Genomic DNA, 20,287 nt, shown 5'->3' on the forward strand with positions numbered 1-20,287 from the left:
GTCCTACGGGATAGTGCGGCCGTACCCTCTGCATTCGAACCCCCGCGAGCGGTGCTCCTTCGGAGGCCCACACTTAATATAGGCTAAATCTAACACATCGACCCTCTTAATAGAGTCATCAGAAGGCCGACAATTTATGTGACCAAACCATTGAAGGAGACTCTCTGGTTTATATTTGCCACTGGAGCTATTCAACCTTTTCATATATATACTCGTTTTGCATTCTATCTCTATGTGTGAAGCCACTCATCCACCTGAGCAATCTCATCTCGGCAACACTTAATTTTATGCTTCTCTTTTAATGGCCAATATTCTACGCCATAAAGCATTGCATGTCTCACCACCATCCTATAAAATGTTCCCTTAAATTTGAGTAGTACTTTTCTATTACACAATAGGCCCAATGTGTTCCTCCACTTCAACCATCCAACTTGACTTCTACTAATAACATCCTCATCTATTTCACTATTGTTTTCAACAATTAATATGAGATATCTAAAAACATGCACTCTTTTTAATAACTTGATCACCCAATGTCACAATCCCACTACTAGATTTATTATTGCTAAAATTACACTCCGTGTATTCAATTTTAGATATAATCAAACGAAATTATTCAGACTCTCAAGTTCACCTCCATAATTCAAGTTTTTTATCAACACCCTCTATAATCTTATCAATAAGAAGAATATTATTAGCAAAAAGCATAAACAAAGGTACATCCTTTTACAAATGTCTAATAAGAACATCCATGAAAAAAGCGAAAAAATATAGCCTTAAAGCTAATTCTTTTAAAGCCTATCCAACTAAAATAGAAAAACACTTGGCCAAACTAGTGTTTGAACAAAAGTAACAGCTCATATATAAATATCCTAAATAACTTGAATATAAGCATTATTGACTGCTTTCATTTCTAGAACTCTCAAGAAATCTTCAATTGAGACTTTATCAAATGTTTTTCGATGAAAAAATTAAGTTAATATGGTTCTCTACATGGCTTTTAGCATTGAATCATTGTCCGTCAGAAATCCATCAAAAATCTTCTTTTATGATGAAAATTTAATATTTTTAATGAAAAAATCCACTAAAATGATTATTTTTCCTGTAGTCAATTGTGGAATGTCATTTACCCTCGAAATGACATTTGAGAGCTAATAGCATAAAGGAATCTAGACCTTACAAAACTAACCAATAACTAGCATGTTGGCACTCTCTCAAATGTAGATGGGGCTTACAACTCTTCAAAGTTGTCGTCGTCGCCAAGAAGAAAAAAATGGTGGAGCCATATCAAGTGTGAAAGGTGAAAATGACTTTGAGAGGGCATGTGACATGACTGGAGGAAGAGTAAACTAGAGCTCATTGGTTAGCATAGGGGAAACTTGAGGCAGTATCTTAATATTATGCTAGTTGCCAAGATCTTGCCAGTTTTTTTTTCTATCTGTTCGGTTTTTTTTCATATTGGCAGATATAAATGGTCAATGGCATTATATGTACATATTATAAATAAAAAAGAAATAAATATAATGAAAACTTTTTTTAATTTTTGAAGTCGTCACCTTTCTCGTTAGATGAAGTATTTCCTTTTCCTCTGTGGGTGGTCGCATGATAGGCAACTTAACTATCCAATGAAGTTGAAAAGCAATGTGATAGGGAGCTAAACTCATAGGTTAGCCTAGTAATAGGATAAAATAAAATATGGTGATGCATAATTAATATAGCTTAGAAGGTAGAATTTTGTATAATTCTTTTTTAGGGTGAGCTGGTGGGCTCTTGATATGAATCCACTTAACATATTTGGAATAGATTCAACAAGAGCAAAACAAACGAGGATAGTCTTATTAAGTTAGTACTTTGTGGCACAAACCCATTGGGTTGGACTCATTAGTTCAATAACTTGATATCATCTAGGATTGACCTCCTAATTACTTGACTAGTAGGCAAGACATAGCCTTATCCATCTAATTGGGCATATTGGGTTGACTCTACAACAAATAGATGCAACTAGTCCCATCAACTCAATGAGCCAAGTTTAGGGTCTAGTCAGATGATGGAGAAGCATAAGCAAGGTAGTGGCTTTGAAACTATGTCACGTCAAGTTCAATTTCTCTTAAAAAGTTGAGGGATCAAAATGGTCCCTCAAAATAGTTGGGGATTATTTCAATCATTTTCTCAAAAGAAAATAAACTAAGGGAAGGCAAAGAACAAGATCTCACTAAAAAATAATGAGATATGGTTGGCATGTGAGAGAGAGTGCGTAGACTACATAGCTAAGACAACAGGCAAAATCTAAAGACTCTTTGAAGTCTAACCAATCTAATAATCAAGCATGGCCAATAAGTCAACCCAAAGAACTGATAAAAACATAAGAGAATAAAGAATGTGAAAATAAAATAATGAAGAATAGAATATTTAGCTTCACTTGTGACACTAATGGAGAATAATATTCTTGTTAAGAGTGTTATTTCGCCTACCATCCTATCTTAATTGAGAGATGACTGGAGATAAGAGTCTTTCACCCTACCATCATTGAAGGAGGCAACATGTATCAATAATTTAAGGGATTTCAATAAATATCATCATCGTTCTTAACCTAACCACAACTATTTAGGGCTGCCCAGAGAATTTCATGGTTATGCATTAAAATTATTTCTTTATCCTAGAACAATAAGTCAAAATAAAATATAAATTCATAATACAGCTCTAAGGAATCACCAATGGTATCCAGCAACAGGAGGAAACTTTGGATTGGGCCCAACTCTGACAAACTCCCCATTCAAGCACACCTGCCAACAAAGAACAATAACTCCATCATTCATATTAGATGACAGGTTCAAATTTAAACAGCTCTGCATAACTCCAGCTCTCGACATGCCAAACATTAATGATTCGTGGGATTGTTTTGAATCCTATTTTAGACTTAGCTTAAAATCTAGCAAGACCAGATTTTGTGGACATTAAATCCTATTGTTTTGAGAAATCAAAATTAGAGGCCAAGTAAAAGCTCACGGGGAGAGATCCGTGGACAGGGAGAGCTACAGAGGGTGGGGTTTCGTCGCGGACGGGAGCGAAGTTACCAGCCAGGTAGTGGAGCGGCTTCGAGGAATCGTTCATGAGATAGACTATGACTCTCTCGAGCCAATCCACCGCCGAAGAAACTAATCCTTTCCTTGGTCTTGGCTGCACCGCAACAACTAAGCTTTGCGAGCTCTTCCCGTCCGCTGCCTTCTCTTCCTCTTCTGTGAGTCGCTGCTTCTCCAGAGTTGCCGACGCTGCCAATTCCCCCATGGCTCTGGGCAGCCTTTTGATTCCTTGCAGAGCTGGCCCCTGTAAGCTCCCTAATTCCTGTTAAAAGGATGAAGAACTTGTGGCAAGGAAGACGATCTTGTGGCAAGCGCTTTACCCAAATGATGTTGGCTTTAGCCAGATGCCACACGAACGTACAGATGCATGACATCACAAGAAGAAGACGAATTTCATTTTAATTTTTTTAAATTAAAATCGTATAAAAATAAATAAAATTTAGAAATCATCCAAGTTAAAGTTTGCGACTGGTTCAGTCGACTCAATCGTTCTTCCATTTTGACCCTCAGCAATTTTAAGAAAAAAAATTTAATCCGAGCACGGGCGACCGGCTTTCTTTATTTCCCCCATTTGGCCATTTCCTCTTCTTCCTCCATCAGCTCGTCTTTCTGCTCACAAGGAGTTCGCCATTCCGTCCGATTTGCTCCAGACACCCAAAACTTTAATATTACATGCATACTATCCTATATTATTTTAATATCAAATATACCACTCATATTTCTTTCCTATCACTCATATATTTCATTTCTACCACTCATATTTGATATGAAAATGAACTAAGGGTGGTATGTATGTAATATTAAAGTTTTAAGTGTTAAATATGTAAATAGAATAGTATAAGGTGATATGCATGTAAATCTCCCTTAAAATTTTCATGTTTTTGTAATATTCTTTCTTTATTTTTGTTTTCGGTTAAGTTTTTTTTTTTTACTATGAATAAATTTGTGAAATATTGATTGTTGGGAGAGAGGTTGCAGTATGTGTAAAAGAAGTATTGTGAGATGAAAATGTATGGGTGGGTTTGTTAGAGTTTTGTTAGATGTATGTGGGGTGTAACCGAGTCAAGCCAACTTGTGAGCCGGCTCAGTCTCGACTTGTTAAAATGTTTGACGAGCCGAGTTTATAAAGCTCGCGAGTCGAGCTCTATGGCTTATTGAGGTCGAGTTTGAACAGTCCTATGCTCGACTCACGAGCACGTCAAACAGCTTGCGTAATCACAGTGGGAAAATGAAACACAGGGCTTGTGCTGGCAAAAAAATCAAAATGCAGAAGCGGGCGACACGTCAAATCCGAACGCGGGCGGCACGACAAATGCAAACGCGGGCTGCACGACGAATGCTGGCGTGGGCAGCACGACGAATGCTGGCGTGGGCAGCACAACGAATGCGAACGACAGTAGCATGAAGGACTCAGACGCAGGCAACACGTCGGGTGTGGATGACGGTGGCACGACGTACGCAGGCAGCACATCAGGCGAGGACGGGAACGACGGTGGCACGACCAAAGCAGATGCTGATGACATGACAGACATGGACGAGCAGCTCAAACTGCAACTCGACAATCTCATTTTCCCATTCGAGTCAAGCTCAATATTTGATAGTCGAGATCGACTCGAACACCCCTGACTCAAGCCCAACTCAACTCGTTTGCACCCCTAGATGTATGCTTTTGTGTGGTGAAAATGTATCAGTCGCTAGATTTTTGTTAGATCTAAGTTCTTAGAGTTGGATTTGTCGGATTTTTTTTTTATAGTTTTTTTTGTTAATATGAAAGTGTTGCTAAGTTTTTTTTATAATATTTAGTCTTTCCCAATTAAAATTTTAATTTTTGTCTTTGAAAATAATTGAACTCTTTTTTTATTTTCTTTAATTTGGTTTAGTCTTTGCTTTTTTCATTCAACTTAATTTTTTTAATTGACCAAATCTTACTAAATAAATAAAGGGTATTCATGCCTTCGTTTTTACTCTTGCAACTCTAAAAAATAAAGTTTAGACTATATATTATTCCTTTTATCCATTAAATTATATAATATTTAAATAGTAAACATAAAAAATTTAAGCCAATAAAATAGTTTCATCTTAATTCCATTTTTCATGTATTTAATCTAGGTTCTTTGTGAGTAGATGTTTAGATATAAAATTAAATGAATTGAAATTGTTAGATTTAAAATGCTGTATTAACTTAATAATTTATTTTCATAAGCTACAATTTGAAGAATTGATGTAAATCTAGCTTATGTATTCTTTTATTTTTCTCATGAGATGAATTTTATCAAAAATTTATTAAAAACTTTTTTTTGAATTTTTTTTTACAATGAAGTAAATAATTTATTAATTATGTTATAATCAATCTATAATAAATTATACGTTGATTTTTTAATATTTAGGGCTTTTAAGCTTACATAATGAGAGGAGGAGCATCATTATTACTTGTGTATGATGGGCAACTAATTATGGATGAGAAGTTTGTGCCAACATATATTGGTAGTAGGAATTGGTCATTACTAGTGTCATTGAATATAAGGGTGTCAACATTTGACCTAACCCAGAAAATTTCAAGCTCGAGTCACCCTGTTTACCATACAGGTCATGTTTGGGTTGACCTGGAAACCCAAAATGACCCAAATCTGCACACACGCGCACTCGCGATTACTGAACGCTCACACACTCTGCACCGTGTGAACACACGTTGCGCTCGAGTCTGCACCCAAACAAGCAAACCCACGACCGAGCCATTTGGACTCGAGTTAGCGAGTCAGGTCGGGTTAGGGTCAACCCGTTTGAACCCTGGATAATTCTGATTTTAACTCGAACCCAACCAAAATACCTGTTTTGACGCCCCTAGTTGAATACTAAATTCGGGCAACTCGATATTAGAGTGCTTACAACACTAAAGTTTAATCCTTCTATATTTATAATCAACATAGTATGTCACCTTCCGGTTGGGAGTAAGTTCATTGTGTCACATGTCGATGATGATGAAGTATGTGACATTGTGTTATCTCATGCTAATGGATCATTTATTGTCTTGTATGTTGAGGTCGAGAAGTCTTTAGACACCATTATGCATGAGACATTTAGTTCTGAAAACCATGAGTCATTTGGTTTGGAAGATGACGTCGAGCTCTTTCATGCTAGAGTAGATGTTCCAGGTAGTTCAACCCAAACATCTTCGTTGAATATGACGGTTGGTACTAATTGTAGACTAGTAATGTCAGTTGTCGGTGAAGAATACGAGACAATGGATAGTAGATCTAGATTGCAAGATTTTAATGTTGTTGATCATGACGTGTCGAATCAGGTTGAGGTGAATGTAGATGGTGATGGGGACGTTTGTGACTTGTGACATCATATGAAATTATTGCAATATTGGAGGTGTTTCAGCCGTAAGTCAATACTTGTATATTGCTTTACAATGCTGGCTTATCATGAACAATGTTCAATTTGTCTCCATCGCATCGAACAAGTAGAAGTTGATAATTATATGTAGTCAATATGAAAGTCAATCTAGTACTTGTACGCAGGGGCGGATCCAGCTTCTTTTTCTAGGGTGGGCAAAAAAAAAATTTATGACGAATGGGCAAATATGCTTAGGATTGATAAAAGTAGGGCAAAAAAAAATTTTTAGGGGGGGCAAAATGCCCAAAATACCCAAAATATTTCAAAATCTACCCTCTAAATATTTAAATTCTTTTTTTGAGGGTGGGCAAGTACGTGGCAGTTGCATGCAAGATTGAGCAAAAGACTATGAAGAATTTGGATAATATTATTTGCTAGGGAGCAGCATAGTTGCAACATTCCTATTCTTGTTACTGGCCACCGGCAATGTACATCTCAATTCATCAACTATTTCATATTATTTGCAATTAGAAAATAAATGGATCATAAGCCTTGTGAGATTTTAGAATCAAATTCATCAAAAATTAACATAATTGTTTCTTAAATTAATGCTTAGTATGTTATGCGGAAGGTCATTAAAGCTATTTTTGGCCATTGGGAGGAATCATAACAATTGTTGAATCGATTTATGAAAGTAGTTGTATCATCCATGCCATAAATAATATATAGAATTCAATTTACAAATTCTCATAGGATTCAGAGAATATTTCAGGCTTTTAGACTTTCCATTGTTAGATGGATGTACTGTCGCCCAATACTTAACCTTGATGGCACCTTTCTTCTGGGTAAATATAGGGGGATGTTTTTTACTACAGTTGGTGTGGATTCAAACAATGATCTCTCCCATGTAGCCTTTGTCATTTTTTAGTCTGAATGCAATGAAACTTGGAAATTATTCTTGTGATAAATGCATGAGCTGCTCCCTAGTGTTAGTGGAAGGTCGCATTTGTGCCTAATAGTAGAAAGGCATGTTGGTTTAATTCATGGGTGCTGTGAATTTTTCCAAATGCACCCCATTGCCATTGTTTGCAACACCTCACCAAATGGGTGTTGGTGAAGTTGATTTTCTTTCTAAAAAAATGTACATGGCGAGAAGCACTATCGAGCCATTATTATTTAGTAGAAACATGTTGCACATCCAAAAAGCTAAGGCTGGGCTACATCAATGGCTGATTGATAGAGATTTAAGTCAATGGACTTTAACATGTAACAACGGCCATCAATACAGTGTGATCACTACCAACACTTCTGAGTTGTTTAATGGGGTGTTAAAGCAAACTAGAGAATTACATGTGCAGGTGATATGACAGTCATACTCATATGAGTACTATCACGTTTAGTTGACATATGTCTGGCGGGTAAGGATATATGGTTAGCTCGAGTGCCATTAATCAATAAGAAGAGAGTGGAGTGGCACTTACCTGACCGAGTCATCCGCCAGTTTGGGTACGCTCTGATGCCATATGCGCCTCATATAGACCCCAATTTATTCGCGTGGATGGTCGAGGAAAGGCATATACATATTGTATGAAATACCACCAGGTTTTCATTGTAAAGTGGGAGTATAGATGGGCTCCACTAGTATAGGGTGTACATATTGGCCCTTATGGGGAACGTGTGATTTGTCATTAGTTGCACTTGTTCAGATCTTAGGCGACCCTATACATACTAAAGGCACCTATAAAGCCTCCCAGTACTTACTACCCTTGGGCCCCCTCGGAACGGCATTTGGTAAGTATTACTCTAGCAATACCTTTAACAATTATATGGATAAAATAATTCAAGGGTCATTACCTCGATCATTGAAATATTTCATGCAGTGTGATTTCTTCCTTAATGTGGAGTCTACCTTGTATCCTTACTTTGGTGGAACTGAGAACACTAGTATGCAGCAGCAAATTAATAGACTTGAGAAGCTTTGTCATCGCATGCGCATAAAGATACGCATACTTGATCACCATCAACTTCGGGATAGACCTCTCCATCAGCCAAAGCATTACACATCGGGCATTGATGCCATACCACGCAAGCAGTATAAGAGACTTTTATTATTGTAGTTGCATTCTAAAGTGCCAAAATTTATGTAACTTCAGTTTATGAACTGCTACATTCTATATTATGTCATCTAGCATGTATTCAACATTTTCATATTACTATGCTCACTCCTCACATAACATAAAATCTGTCAAAATTTTTGATAAAACATGAACTCAAATGAATCAATATAGGAACTGAATAACATATATAAATATCTAGCCGCCAAAATAGACTATCCTCTCATGATTGAATTTTACAATATTTATCAACAACAATTAACAGTTGTATAAAACAACACACCATACAAATAACATAAGAAGTTTTACACTACTGGTCCTCCTTTAGTAGCTTACATATACGCATCTGGAGTTGAGTTTTTTGTTGGGCAGCAAGAAAGTACATCTTGACAATCATGCACATTTAAAATTTTCATCTGCTTACCTCCAGGCAACAACTTCTTCATTCTTTTTATAAAAGTCCAAAATAAAGGCTTTCACAACTGATCTCAAGGTCGATAAATTATGAGATATTCAAGATCACAAGGTGGCCTTTCAACAAAGTTTAATGTCCCACCCACCCTTTCATGACATACCTCATGAAAATACATTTGAAGAAAGTAAGCACCAACAAGGTCATGATGATCTTGCTCAAAACATTCTTCTTGCACGTATTTCCATCCTTCAACATTTAGAAATTTTTTAGTTTTATTAGCCTCTATCTTCATAGCCTATGCCTGAAAATACCAAAGTACATGATCTCTATCTTCAGTCCATACATGCATTTAACATCTAAATATTTCATTTGCACTAGCCTGTTGCTCAAGTGGACTGGTAAAACGCCATGTCATACACTCATGAATTCGTCTGCTAACGATGTCTACAAACTCCTTCGTCGGTATACCACAAGGCTTCTCATTATCCAGCCAATGCATTACAAAGAACAGATGAAGATGAGAAAATGCAAATTAGCTTTTAGAGGAAACTACCCTCAATGTTCATAAACAAATGATGCAATACCCACTTAAATAGCTAAACTTCTACTTAACAAATCAGTTCTAAGCTCTTCAATAATATTATCTAATAAATATTTTCACTGAGCTTTCTGACATTGGCATAAGTATTTAATGTTGCTTTCCCCAAGCATGACCTAGAAATAGATAAAATCCAATGCCTATAAATCTGCATATGATTTGACAACGCACAAATGATGCAATATATATCAGGAATCCAAACCCTAAAGAAAATGAACTCCCTAAATAAGAATCATAAAATTCAGAATATTAATAAAAATATTTGTAACAATACTAGTCATTAACATAATCATAAGAGCTATGGTAATTATTTTATATTTAATTTCTTGTTTATTTATAAAATGACTTCATGTTAAATCACATCAAAATATATACATGAGTAAATGTGTTATTCACTTAGATAATTTAATATTCGTGATATTTTTAATATGATTTAAAATTTATAGTGTTATATTAATAAATATATAAATAAGAATTCCTTAATATGTATTTAAATCACACATAATTTTTTTTATCACAATAGTCTTTGCCTAATAATTAATCGAATATATAGTATACACATATATGCCCATATAGATAAATAACATATTTCTAATCGAGTTTTAATTCATGAGACTCGATCTGGGGGGGTGGCTATGATCAAAGCAACACTCACCCAGAGTAAGCACTCCTTTGCATAGCAGCCACCAGTGTACAAGCCTGTGGGTAAGCAACTACTCCCACTGCGAAGATCATAACATCTAAACTCACCTTGGAAAATTAAGTTCAAAATGCAATCATCCTTGGTGCCTTGGTGGGCCCATCTGAAGGACTCACCAAGATCAACATGTTCTCTTACAGTAATTGTTTTACACCTATCATAAATGTTCTCGATCAAGCTATATGAAACACACACCTATGAAGCCTAACATTATAACTTCATTGACCAAATTCAACCCTGGATCACATCCCCTTCCACCATAGGGACTCGCCTCTTATTTCTAGGGAGTCGCCTTTATAGATTGACCCTATATTTTAGATCCCAAAGACTTTCTAAAGTCGCTCAATCCTAAAGACTCACCCAAGTTAGTTGCCCAATATTTTTCTATTTATTCTAGGTGTAGCATTTGTTGTAGCCCTTTTAACCCTATGAATAAGAGATGAAGATGAATGATTTAAATTTTATGTTGTGAAGATTAGTTACAAAGATCATGATCTTTTGATTTACTTTTTAAAGTCAATAACTTCCCTCACTTAGTTCTCTAACACTAATCAATATGGATTTATTATGAGGTCGGGTATCAACCACAAATAAATTTAGATTCAATATCCTCTAAGGTAAAGTGAGTGTGGATTGATATCAGTGACCACAAGACATGTACACAAAAAAAAAAAGTAGAATTAGGAGTCATCAATGGATTTGGAGAATCAAACCTACACTACCCACCATATTTTGTTGGAGATGGAGAGTTGAATCACCAAAATGATCTAAGAGCACTAAAGCTAGCTCTGATAAATGACCTAAGGGTGAGTACCTTTTAAGGTTAGTTTAACTTAGCACCCAATTGGACGAGACCCGTGACTAGAGAACTAACTTTAATGCCTTCTAACAATCTGAGAGGCACCACTCCCCTCTCTACTCAATACCACCGTATGAAGCACTTACTAACCAAGAATTGGCTCAATATATGTAATTTTAAATGTCAGCGAGTCACCATCTCCCCCGCTTTAAGCTATGGGGCCTCCCTATGTAACACAGAGGTGTTATGCCCTAGAATATAATTTGAAATAATTATTTCTTTTATTTTTTAATAATAACAATAATAAGAACTATCTATTTTTTATCAATAGTATAAATATCATCAAAAACAAATTTATTGATCAAAACATCAATATACATCTCTATTCATACTTCAAAAGTTATATGTAATAACTAGGAGTCCTACAAATACAAAACCCTCTTTTCACTCATGATTATAAAATAATATCTACAGTAAAAAAGAAACAAACAATAGTAAAACTTGAGGAATCTTGTTACAAATCAATTTCACAATCCCAATCTTCTTCAGTTTCACAATCTGAATCCTCTTCCCTAACCTAAAATCATTTAAATCATATATACTAAGCTAAAAGGCTCAGCAGATGACTAAATCCTACAATTGAACTTAAAGCATGATAAAGAAGTAGTATACATGGCATTCGTTAGTTCATAATAGCAGCAGTCAATATGATCATAAATATGCAAAAAAAGAATAGTAAAACACATGCAATGACAGTAAAATATATAAACTAGTATATTACAAAGGACAATAAAATAGTGTAGTAAAGAAATATTGAAATCTATAAACAAGCAAACCAATAAATCAATATGCATGTCCAATCAATAAAGTCGTAAATAATCCTTCTTGAATCATACTTCTTACAAATACTATCAAGTCAATAAGAAAATCATATAAATTAATAAAATTTAATAATCTATAAAGACTGTCGAAATCTATAGCAATATAGTACCATTAGGAAATTATATAAGAGTATACACATAATATTCAATTATTATATATCAAACTCAAATCAATATCTATATCACATGCTCAGTCATAAGAACCATGTGCTTAAGAACAATGAATCAATAATAATAATATTGATAATGAATTAGTAGCAGTATCAGTAACATTTTTTATATCAATAAAATAGGTGGCAATAATAGTAAAATAATAAAATAACAATAATAGTAATCAATACAATAATAAAATAATATATTGGCAGCAGTCCAATAATAATTAATCAGTGCGATAACATGTATTCTAGTAATCACACTAAATAAGTAATAAGTTATAGCTTGTGTAATATTTTTTCAATAGGTGGTAATTAATAAGTTATCAACTATTAGCTTATAAATAAAGTTGTCACTCTTGGTCCGTTGGCACAATAATAACTTTTTATATCTCTCAATTAGTGAATCACATAAATTAATAAAGGATAAAACTAAAACACAGTATCTAATGGAAAGTCCATCGACCCATCATCTTATATAGGTCGGTCAATTTTCAACCAACGTTAGTAAATCAATGTTTTCACATATTATAATTATAATATTATAAAAATAATAGTGACCAGCTATTACCTAATCACATATCAATATTCAATCACAATGCTTGTATCAATAGTATGCTTATAGTAAAATATCAAAATTATTATTATATACAAATAGTACAAAATGTAATAACTTTTATTTTACCCCGTAAATTTATAAAATCAAGTAGTCAAAATGTCCAGAATAAGCATTATTATAACATACAAAAAGTTATGAGATAGAAGTTCCCTAAATTCAAAGAAAATACAATAAAATCAATTTGAAAGAAATCGAGCGGTCAAAATTAAAATCTTTTAAAATAATAATAGGATAAAACACATACCACAATTTGAAGAATTTTTGTAAAAATGACAAAATAAATCGGTGACCAAAATCTGAATTTCCTTTTGCTCTCTCCTCCTTTTCCATCTGCCTTTTTCTTCTTCTTATGTTAATTTCCTTCTCATGCAAATCGGCGTGAGGGAGTGAGTGGAGAGTTGAGTAGAGGAAAATACATATAAAAACATATTTTAGTTCGTAGCGCCGAAACGCTGTATGCTGAATTCAGAATTACTGTAGAATAGAGCCTTCAATGTCGATGTGGCTATTTCTAGCACCACTGCACTCACAGGCCCAACGATGCAATGTTCACAAGCTCAGCATCGCAACGCTCCAGCTGAAATAGAATTTTTTTTTTTTTTTAAGATTTTTTTTAGGTTGTTACAAGTGGTCTCCGGTTGTTGAACACACCTTCTCCAAGGCTTCGTTTCTTCTCTCAAACTAGACATAGGTGCCGAAAAGCTCCTCTCCCAAGGCACAAACATGTTAGGTTAGAGCATCCATATAAGATGGCCCCAGCCCAAGGATCTCAACACCATTGCCACAAGCAGGAAGAGTGAGCTTACAAGTTGTTGGATTCATCAAAGGCAAAGCAATGAGGAATTACTAGGCTTGGGACGACTAAACTAGTAAACTTTCTCCTTCACATACTCTCTCTCTCTCTCTCTCTTAGGCATCGACCTTCATTATTGAATGAGTTTCTATGAAGGTTAAAGTGCGGTGACCCACTGTGTGTGTCATAAGTTTCATGTCACCACTAGAAAGATCTAGCATCACCCATGAATAAATTTAATTCCAATAAGCAAACAAAAAATTCATATTAGAATTAAGTTTTGATGATAAAAAAGATCATCTATGGACATACATATTGAAGAAAAATTATAATACTTGAAAATGTGATGCTATAGATATGATCATATTGATAGATAAATTACTAATGATATATACTATGAATGCTTAATCTTCAAATAAGCTGTTTCATTTCTTTAAAAAAAAAAATCAATCTATGAATTATACCGTGAATGCCTTCTAAATTATTGTTTGCTATGTGATAATATTGAAAGATCAAAGAGTTTATCAATGTAATAGTTCATCATTATTAATGAATAATTAATCAGCTTCTCCTTTGTCTTCTACTATTTTCTATTATGGAATAATCTGATACTTTTTTTCCAATCTTTTTATGTTCTTGGATAAGGAGAATCAAACTGCAAGCCATACAAACAAAATCATAACCAAAGTAGGAATCAGCTCTCCAAATTTCAACTAACTTCAACAGGAAAAAACACAAACAGTTTTAAGAGAATCCCTACTGCAATATAATGAAAAAAAAATCTTATCATTTCTTCCATAAATTATTATATAGCACATTATATTCCCGGTTATGTTTGACATAGTTTTTTTATTATTTTTTAAAACAACTTTCTAGCAAAAAAAATTAATATTTATTTTTATATAAAAACTTACTTTAAGACGCAATAAAAAAACCGTTTCGCCTCAAACAAAGCCTAGTTAATGCTACATTTATTATCCTGCAAAAAGAATGAGATCCCAAAATCTACTATGCTACCAATATTTCCACCAGCTTCAAGCTTCTTAAACCCATAACAAAGATAACACAGCCATCTATCTATCCCCCCACTAAGGTTACTATTAGAATCTAACTCTAGTTTCCAAATCAAATCACAACAATCTACCAAATTGCCTAGCCAGCTACTAAAGCTTGAAAATTGCAAAGTGGTATTACAGTACTAGGAGAAATTGAACAATAAATAGCTGAGAATTAGTTCAGAAACTTCTCTCATAACAACTAAAAAGACAAAAAACAAAGAAGAGAGAACAACTGCAGAGCAACCATCATATTTGTGTATTACAGTTGCAAAACAGTAGATATTTCTGTTCAAACAGAGCAAATGGCAAGCAGATGCTTGACAAGAAGCAAAAATGATATCATATGTCATCTCAACATCATATAAACCATGCTTTAAGGTTTTTTACTCCTTATTAAAACAGCTTTATAATACACAAATTAAATTTTTTTTACTAAAAAGCTGCTTTAATAAGCAATCCCAAACAAGCCTAAATCAACTGACATGAGATTGCAAGTTACAACATTGATGATACTGAAAAGCCAACCACAATGTAGCTGCCTCAAATGAGAAAATTGAAGCATTCCATCTCTTCTTGAACCAAAGGCAAACTTGAGAAGCTAACGGTAACATAAGATGAGATTAAAGTTGAAAGGGGGCAAGAAGCTCTTCTACCCAAATGAAGCTTAATATATAGATGTTATAGAAAGTTTCATGGATAGGAACAAAAAAAATCGAACATGTTAGGGGAGTAACTGTTCCAGGTAGTCTTTCAATTGACCCAGAAACTAGATTCTCCCATTCGTTTACCTGTCTAAACGCATCAACTAAATAACTAATAATACAATTTTTTTACGAAAATGAATGACTAAATTTTCCTCCAAACCCATCTTGACTAACCATTCATTCCAAAACAAAAAACAAAAAAATATAATATTTACTAAGAATCATTTGCTGCTACGAACAGCAAAAGGGAATTCATGCTTCAGTTAAACCACCATCTGATCCAGCTGCATTTTATCCAACCAAGCTCCGAGTAAAGAAGCTTGATCATGACTATCTATCTGATCACCTGAATCATCTGCAGATGCAACAGGATCCATATTCGAAGGTGCAACCATGGTTGTAGCAGCAGCTGGTTTATCTGGTGGCGATTCCTTTACGAGTGAATTAACCCAGTTTACGTCAGGTTCTTCGCCTCCTGATTGCGGATCCAAAGAAGATCTTTTGAGCCAGCCTAGCTCTTCATTATTAACACCCCAATCAAGTGTCCCAGATGGTGATCCCCATTTTGACAAAGATGAGCTCAGTGGTGAGCCCAAAGCAACCATTGTGCCCCCAGTACCAAGATCACGAGAGCTCAGGCCCAACAGAGTTGGCTGAAGTTGCTTCTCCCGCTGACTGAATGCTGCAGGACAGGAATACATTGGGGATATTGGCTCCACACTTCTAGGGGACAACCTTCCTGGTGATGATAACCCGAATGATGCCTGCAGGAAAGAGGATTGCCCAGGAAGTTGGTGATCCACAACCTTTTGAGAGTAAAACCCAGTATTTACTGTTGAAAGTATGCTCTGTTGCTGCTGCTGCTGAAAATGATTAACGTTAGAAGCCTTGAGTGAAGGAGAGAAAAGAGTTCCCTGCTCAGAGTTGTATCGAGGCGATGAGATCTCAGATGAAAAAAGGTCATCAAGGTTAGAAGGGCAAAGAATTTTTTGTCGGGTAACTCTATTGCTAGCTGAAGGAACAAGGCGAGAGACGCATAGATCCTTTACCAACTGCTGGGAATCAAAATCTTGCATCAAGGAGAACTCATCCTTTGGCATATCTCTTGCACTGAAAGAAGATCTCAGCCTGCTTGATTGCAAAATACTTCCAGGAAGGTGCAAGGCAGGCACATTTTGCTGTGGCCAATTAATTATGGAATGAGAATTGCCATTTGCGGAGGGCGACATAGGAGGTGTAAAAGGAGAGACAACTGCCGAAACAGAAGATGGAGAACTAGGCATGAGACCCATGGCTGCCATCTCCAAAGCTGATGATGACCTCGGAGAAGGCACGGCTGAACCAGTAGACATATATAATGGTCGAAGCTCTTCATTAGTGTGGGCAAAAAAACAAACCCTTCTTGAGCAGCTGGTCCCATCCTTGCACAATCTCGTGCGATACTGTGCTGGGTGAAGCCAACACTCAAACACCCCATGCGCATATTCACACATATCTGCCCTCCTGCAAGATCCCTTCCTGAAGTCGGGGCATGGGACACAACTGTAGTGATACTTCCTTGGGTCACGTCTCCTAGCATTTTCTCCAGGATGAACAAAGGGGCACTCAGTCCAGTCATGAGAGTATGCCCTCGAGCAAGGCCGGACCTTGAAGGAGAACATCCGGAACTCATCAGTAGCATAGATGCTGTTCTTGATGTCAGGTAGGGAAGGATCAATAGGATACTCTTTCTTCTCCTGAACTACAGTCGGTGGATTATCTTGAAATTTTCCATCCAAAGGAGATGAGGTGGAGTCAGAAAATGGTGACAAATCTTCCTCTGATGATGATGATAACAGAGGATAATTAGAATTGAAGGAGCTTGCAGAAACCCTGAGTGATCCACCATGATTATCCAGAACAATAGGACTAGGATTTCCAAGAAGCTTCTCAAGTGTAGCCTTGACATCAGAGAGCTTAGGAGGGACAATAATCAAATCACCGGGCCTATTACCTTGGGCGTCTTTACAGTTAGGGTCAGCACCAGCCAAAAGAAGGAACTTTACAGTCTCAACAGCATTCGCTGAACCACCAGAAGCAGCACAGTGAAGAGCGGTGGTTCTGTCAGATCCACAACAACGGTTGACATCGGCAGACGACAGGCTAAGAATCAATTTGAGAACGTCAATGCTGCCATAAGTGGCGGCAACCATCAGCGGAGTACGCTGCTCAACGACCTTTTTGCGGCCATACCAGTCACCGATTTCGTCGATGGCCAAGGGGAATCGATCAACGGATCGTTTGAATCCATCAACATCGTTGTTGGCCGCGAGTTCAAGAACGCTAGAAAAAGAGTCTTCCGTCTCTACCGTGAGGTGATTCATCGTTACTTCGAATGCGAAATTCGATTCCCCTTTGTGAAGATGAAGTAAAGAAAGGATATTTCAAAGATTATACCTCCTCAGGACCACCGCACGTGCTTCAGCTACGCGGAGAATTGCTTGGCTTCTATATAGAAGAAAAAAAAAGTAAATAAAGAGGAAGGGAAGCAACATGAAAAAGATAAAAAGACTAACTATATATATAATACACAAAGTCCGATTGATCTTAGGGAAACGATGAAATAGATATAAGATAGATGACTGGATTAAACGCAGCACACTCTCTAATCAAAGTTTGAAACTAGATTGAAATAGAGAGTTCCACAGCGCCGGTTCGCTTCAAACAAACTTCTTTCTGGAGAAAAATTGGGGGCTCCTGCGTACAAGATTGGGCTTGATGTATGAAAAAAAAAAGTTTATAAATTGTTCTTATAAATACCATTGTTCCATATCGAAAGAGAGAAACCAAATGGAATTGAAGAAAAGGCACAGATCCAACCGCAACAACGGCGGGCTGACGTTTATGAAATAATAGATAAATGCCACAAACTAATCCAAATAAGTAACCTATCACAAAACAATAACAAGTACGAGACCAGAGAGAAAAACATTACTAGCAAAGTATCAGAAAATTTCCCCCCGAAAAAAATCAGATAACTGAACTCACAATTTCAGGCAGATCAGCAGAGCAAGCGGCACCCCAATGAAAGCCGGCGTAGAACAGCCAGAAGAAGATCCAATCCTTCACCGGTCTAACCAAAACACAGCACAAGAAGCACGAGCTCCTCGAACGTCAAGCGACTGCATCGCAGAGATCGCCGCTTGCAGTCCATTGAACCAATAAAGCACACCAAGCGCAGTAGAAAGAAGAAGATAGATTGGGGAATCAGAACTTCTGTTCTGCGTATCGGAAATGAAGCAAAATGGGACTCCCTCGTAATCTGTAATGAATTTGGAGACCGGAAATTTAACTCTGTTGGCTACCGCCCTCTTTTCATTTCCACTGCTCCTGTGAGACGAAATCTGCTCGACATTAACCCTAAATTCACTCTACATGCAGATGAAATGCACAAAAAAGTTGACAGGATGAGCCGGTGGAAAGAGGGCGATTGACTGGTTAGGTGGGGTCGGATTACCGGCAGAGGGTGGGAAGACGGGGAAGGCGTGTTAATTCCAAGGGCTCTGCTGGATTGGAATCCGAAGTGGCGTCCGCGAATCTTGCGGTACCGGACTCCAAGCATCAGTCAATTATGATTTTGGAGGTAGGTCGATTCCACGGGTAAGTTGTTGGAAAAGATTTTGAGAAAGGAAGTGGACCCTGAAAATGTTGAACGGATGCTCGACGCGTCAGCATTTTAATTAAGAAAGTAGATGATTAGGATTAGAATTATTTTTAAGAAAAAAATGATGCTTAATTTAAATTAGTAATAAGACTATAATATTAAAAAATAAAAAGTAAAAAACAAATTAGTCAAACACTACTCTGCCACCTAGTCGAATCTCTGCCCAGCCATCAACTATCGCCGAACTTACACATGGTCACCAACTGATTCCAGATTTACACCCCGCCACTGATTGTTGTCAATCCTTCGACAACTGTCTCCTGATTGCATTCTTTCTGACCACCATTGCCCGTTGTTATGTTCTTTCTGGCCTATGTCGCCATACAATGACCTTTCTAATCACCGTAGAATACGGTCCTTTTGACCTCCATCGCCAAATAACATTCATTTTGACCTCCATCTTCAGACAACGATCTTTCTCACCATCTTTAGACAACAGTCTTTCTGAACATAGCCCCCCCCCCCCCTCCCCCCGACTACGGTTCTTCTGACATCGTAACCATACAACGGTGCTTATGACCTTTGTCGTCATACAACGGTCTTTCTAATCATAGTCGCATGTCGACTCCCGTCCTTTTGACCTCCATCGCCATACAACGGTATTATTACCATCATTTCTCGGCGACGGAGGTCAGATACTACAGTTCTTCTAACCTCCCTTGTCATACAATGGTCTTTCTGACCGTCGTCGCCCATTGACTACATTCCTTATGACATCCATCTTCATACAACGACCTTTTCGACCACTATCGCCTAATGTTTACGGTCTTTTCGACCATCTTTGCCAGACTAAGGTCTTTTCGATTTTCTTCGACTGCCGACTATAGTCCTTTCGGCCACCATCTCCTAACTACGATATTTCTGACCTCTGACACCTGACAATTGTCTTTCCAAGCACTATCGACCGACTACAATCTTTCCGACCTACATTGCTCACCAATTATAGTCATGCAGACCAAACAAACATCTCAACACAAATTCTTCCAACTCCCACTATGTAATGCGCTCTATATAATGTATATTGACTATATCGAGTCAAGGCCTTCCCCCTAAGCAAAAGCATTATTTGCAATCAACTACAAATATTAATGGATTCATTCAAACAGTGCCAAATCTCGTGATTTTTCTCATTTTAAAGGTTTTCCACGTAAAAATCTTTATGTCTCTTATGAACGCTATACATCTACTCTTTTATCTGTATGCGTACTGGATCACATATAAAACTAAGACATTAAATTTTATATTTTTTTACCGTCGCAAATATTTCAGGATACAACAATATTAAATTTAAATTTTCTTTTATTTTACTTTTAGGGTTTATTAAATGAATAG

At 36.5% G+C, this 20,287-nt stretch overlaps 2 protein-coding genes across 2 annotated transcripts in view; both read right to left on the bottom strand.

Annotated features, from left to right (window-relative positions):
• LOC110097732 (carotenoid 9,10(9',10')-cleavage dioxygenase 1) overlaps positions 1 to 3,395 on the bottom strand; it is a 41,354-nt gene extending 37,959 nt beyond the window's left edge. The window contains exons 1-2 of the mRNA XM_020824279.2: positions 3,007 to 3,395; positions 2,713 to 2,783 (exon numbers count right to left, since the gene is read on the bottom strand). Of these exons, the coding sequence (XP_020679938.1) occupies positions 2,713 to 2,783; positions 3,007 to 3,285 (350 nt within the window). The 5' untranslated portion in view covers positions 3,286 to 3,395. The remainder of the gene's footprint in view (positions 1 to 2,712; positions 2,784 to 3,006) is intronic.
• Positions 3,396 to 15,147: 11,752 nt separating this feature from the next.
• On the bottom strand, positions 15,148 to 18,616 carry LOC110097745 (zinc finger CCCH domain-containing protein 24). The gene is made up of 2 exons (XM_020824294.2): positions 18,280 to 18,616; positions 15,148 to 17,739 (listed from the first exon to the last, which is right to left on the bottom strand). The coding sequence occupies exon 2, from the start codon at positions 17,613 to 17,615 to the stop codon at positions 15,516 to 15,518; it is 2,100 nt and encodes a 699-aa protein (XP_020679953.1). The 5' UTR covers positions 17,616 to 17,739; positions 18,280 to 18,616; the 3' UTR covers positions 15,148 to 15,515.
• Positions 18,617 to 20,287: the final 1,671 nt, after the last annotated feature.

This window comes from Dendrobium catenatum, unplaced genomic scaffold (genome assembly GCF_001605985.2).
Source record: "Dendrobium catenatum unplaced genomic scaffold, ASM160598v2 fragScaff_scaffold_1344, whole genome shotgun sequence".
In the NCBI taxonomy this organism is placed as follows: domain Eukaryota; kingdom Viridiplantae; phylum Streptophyta; class Magnoliopsida; order Asparagales; family Orchidaceae; genus Dendrobium; species Dendrobium catenatum.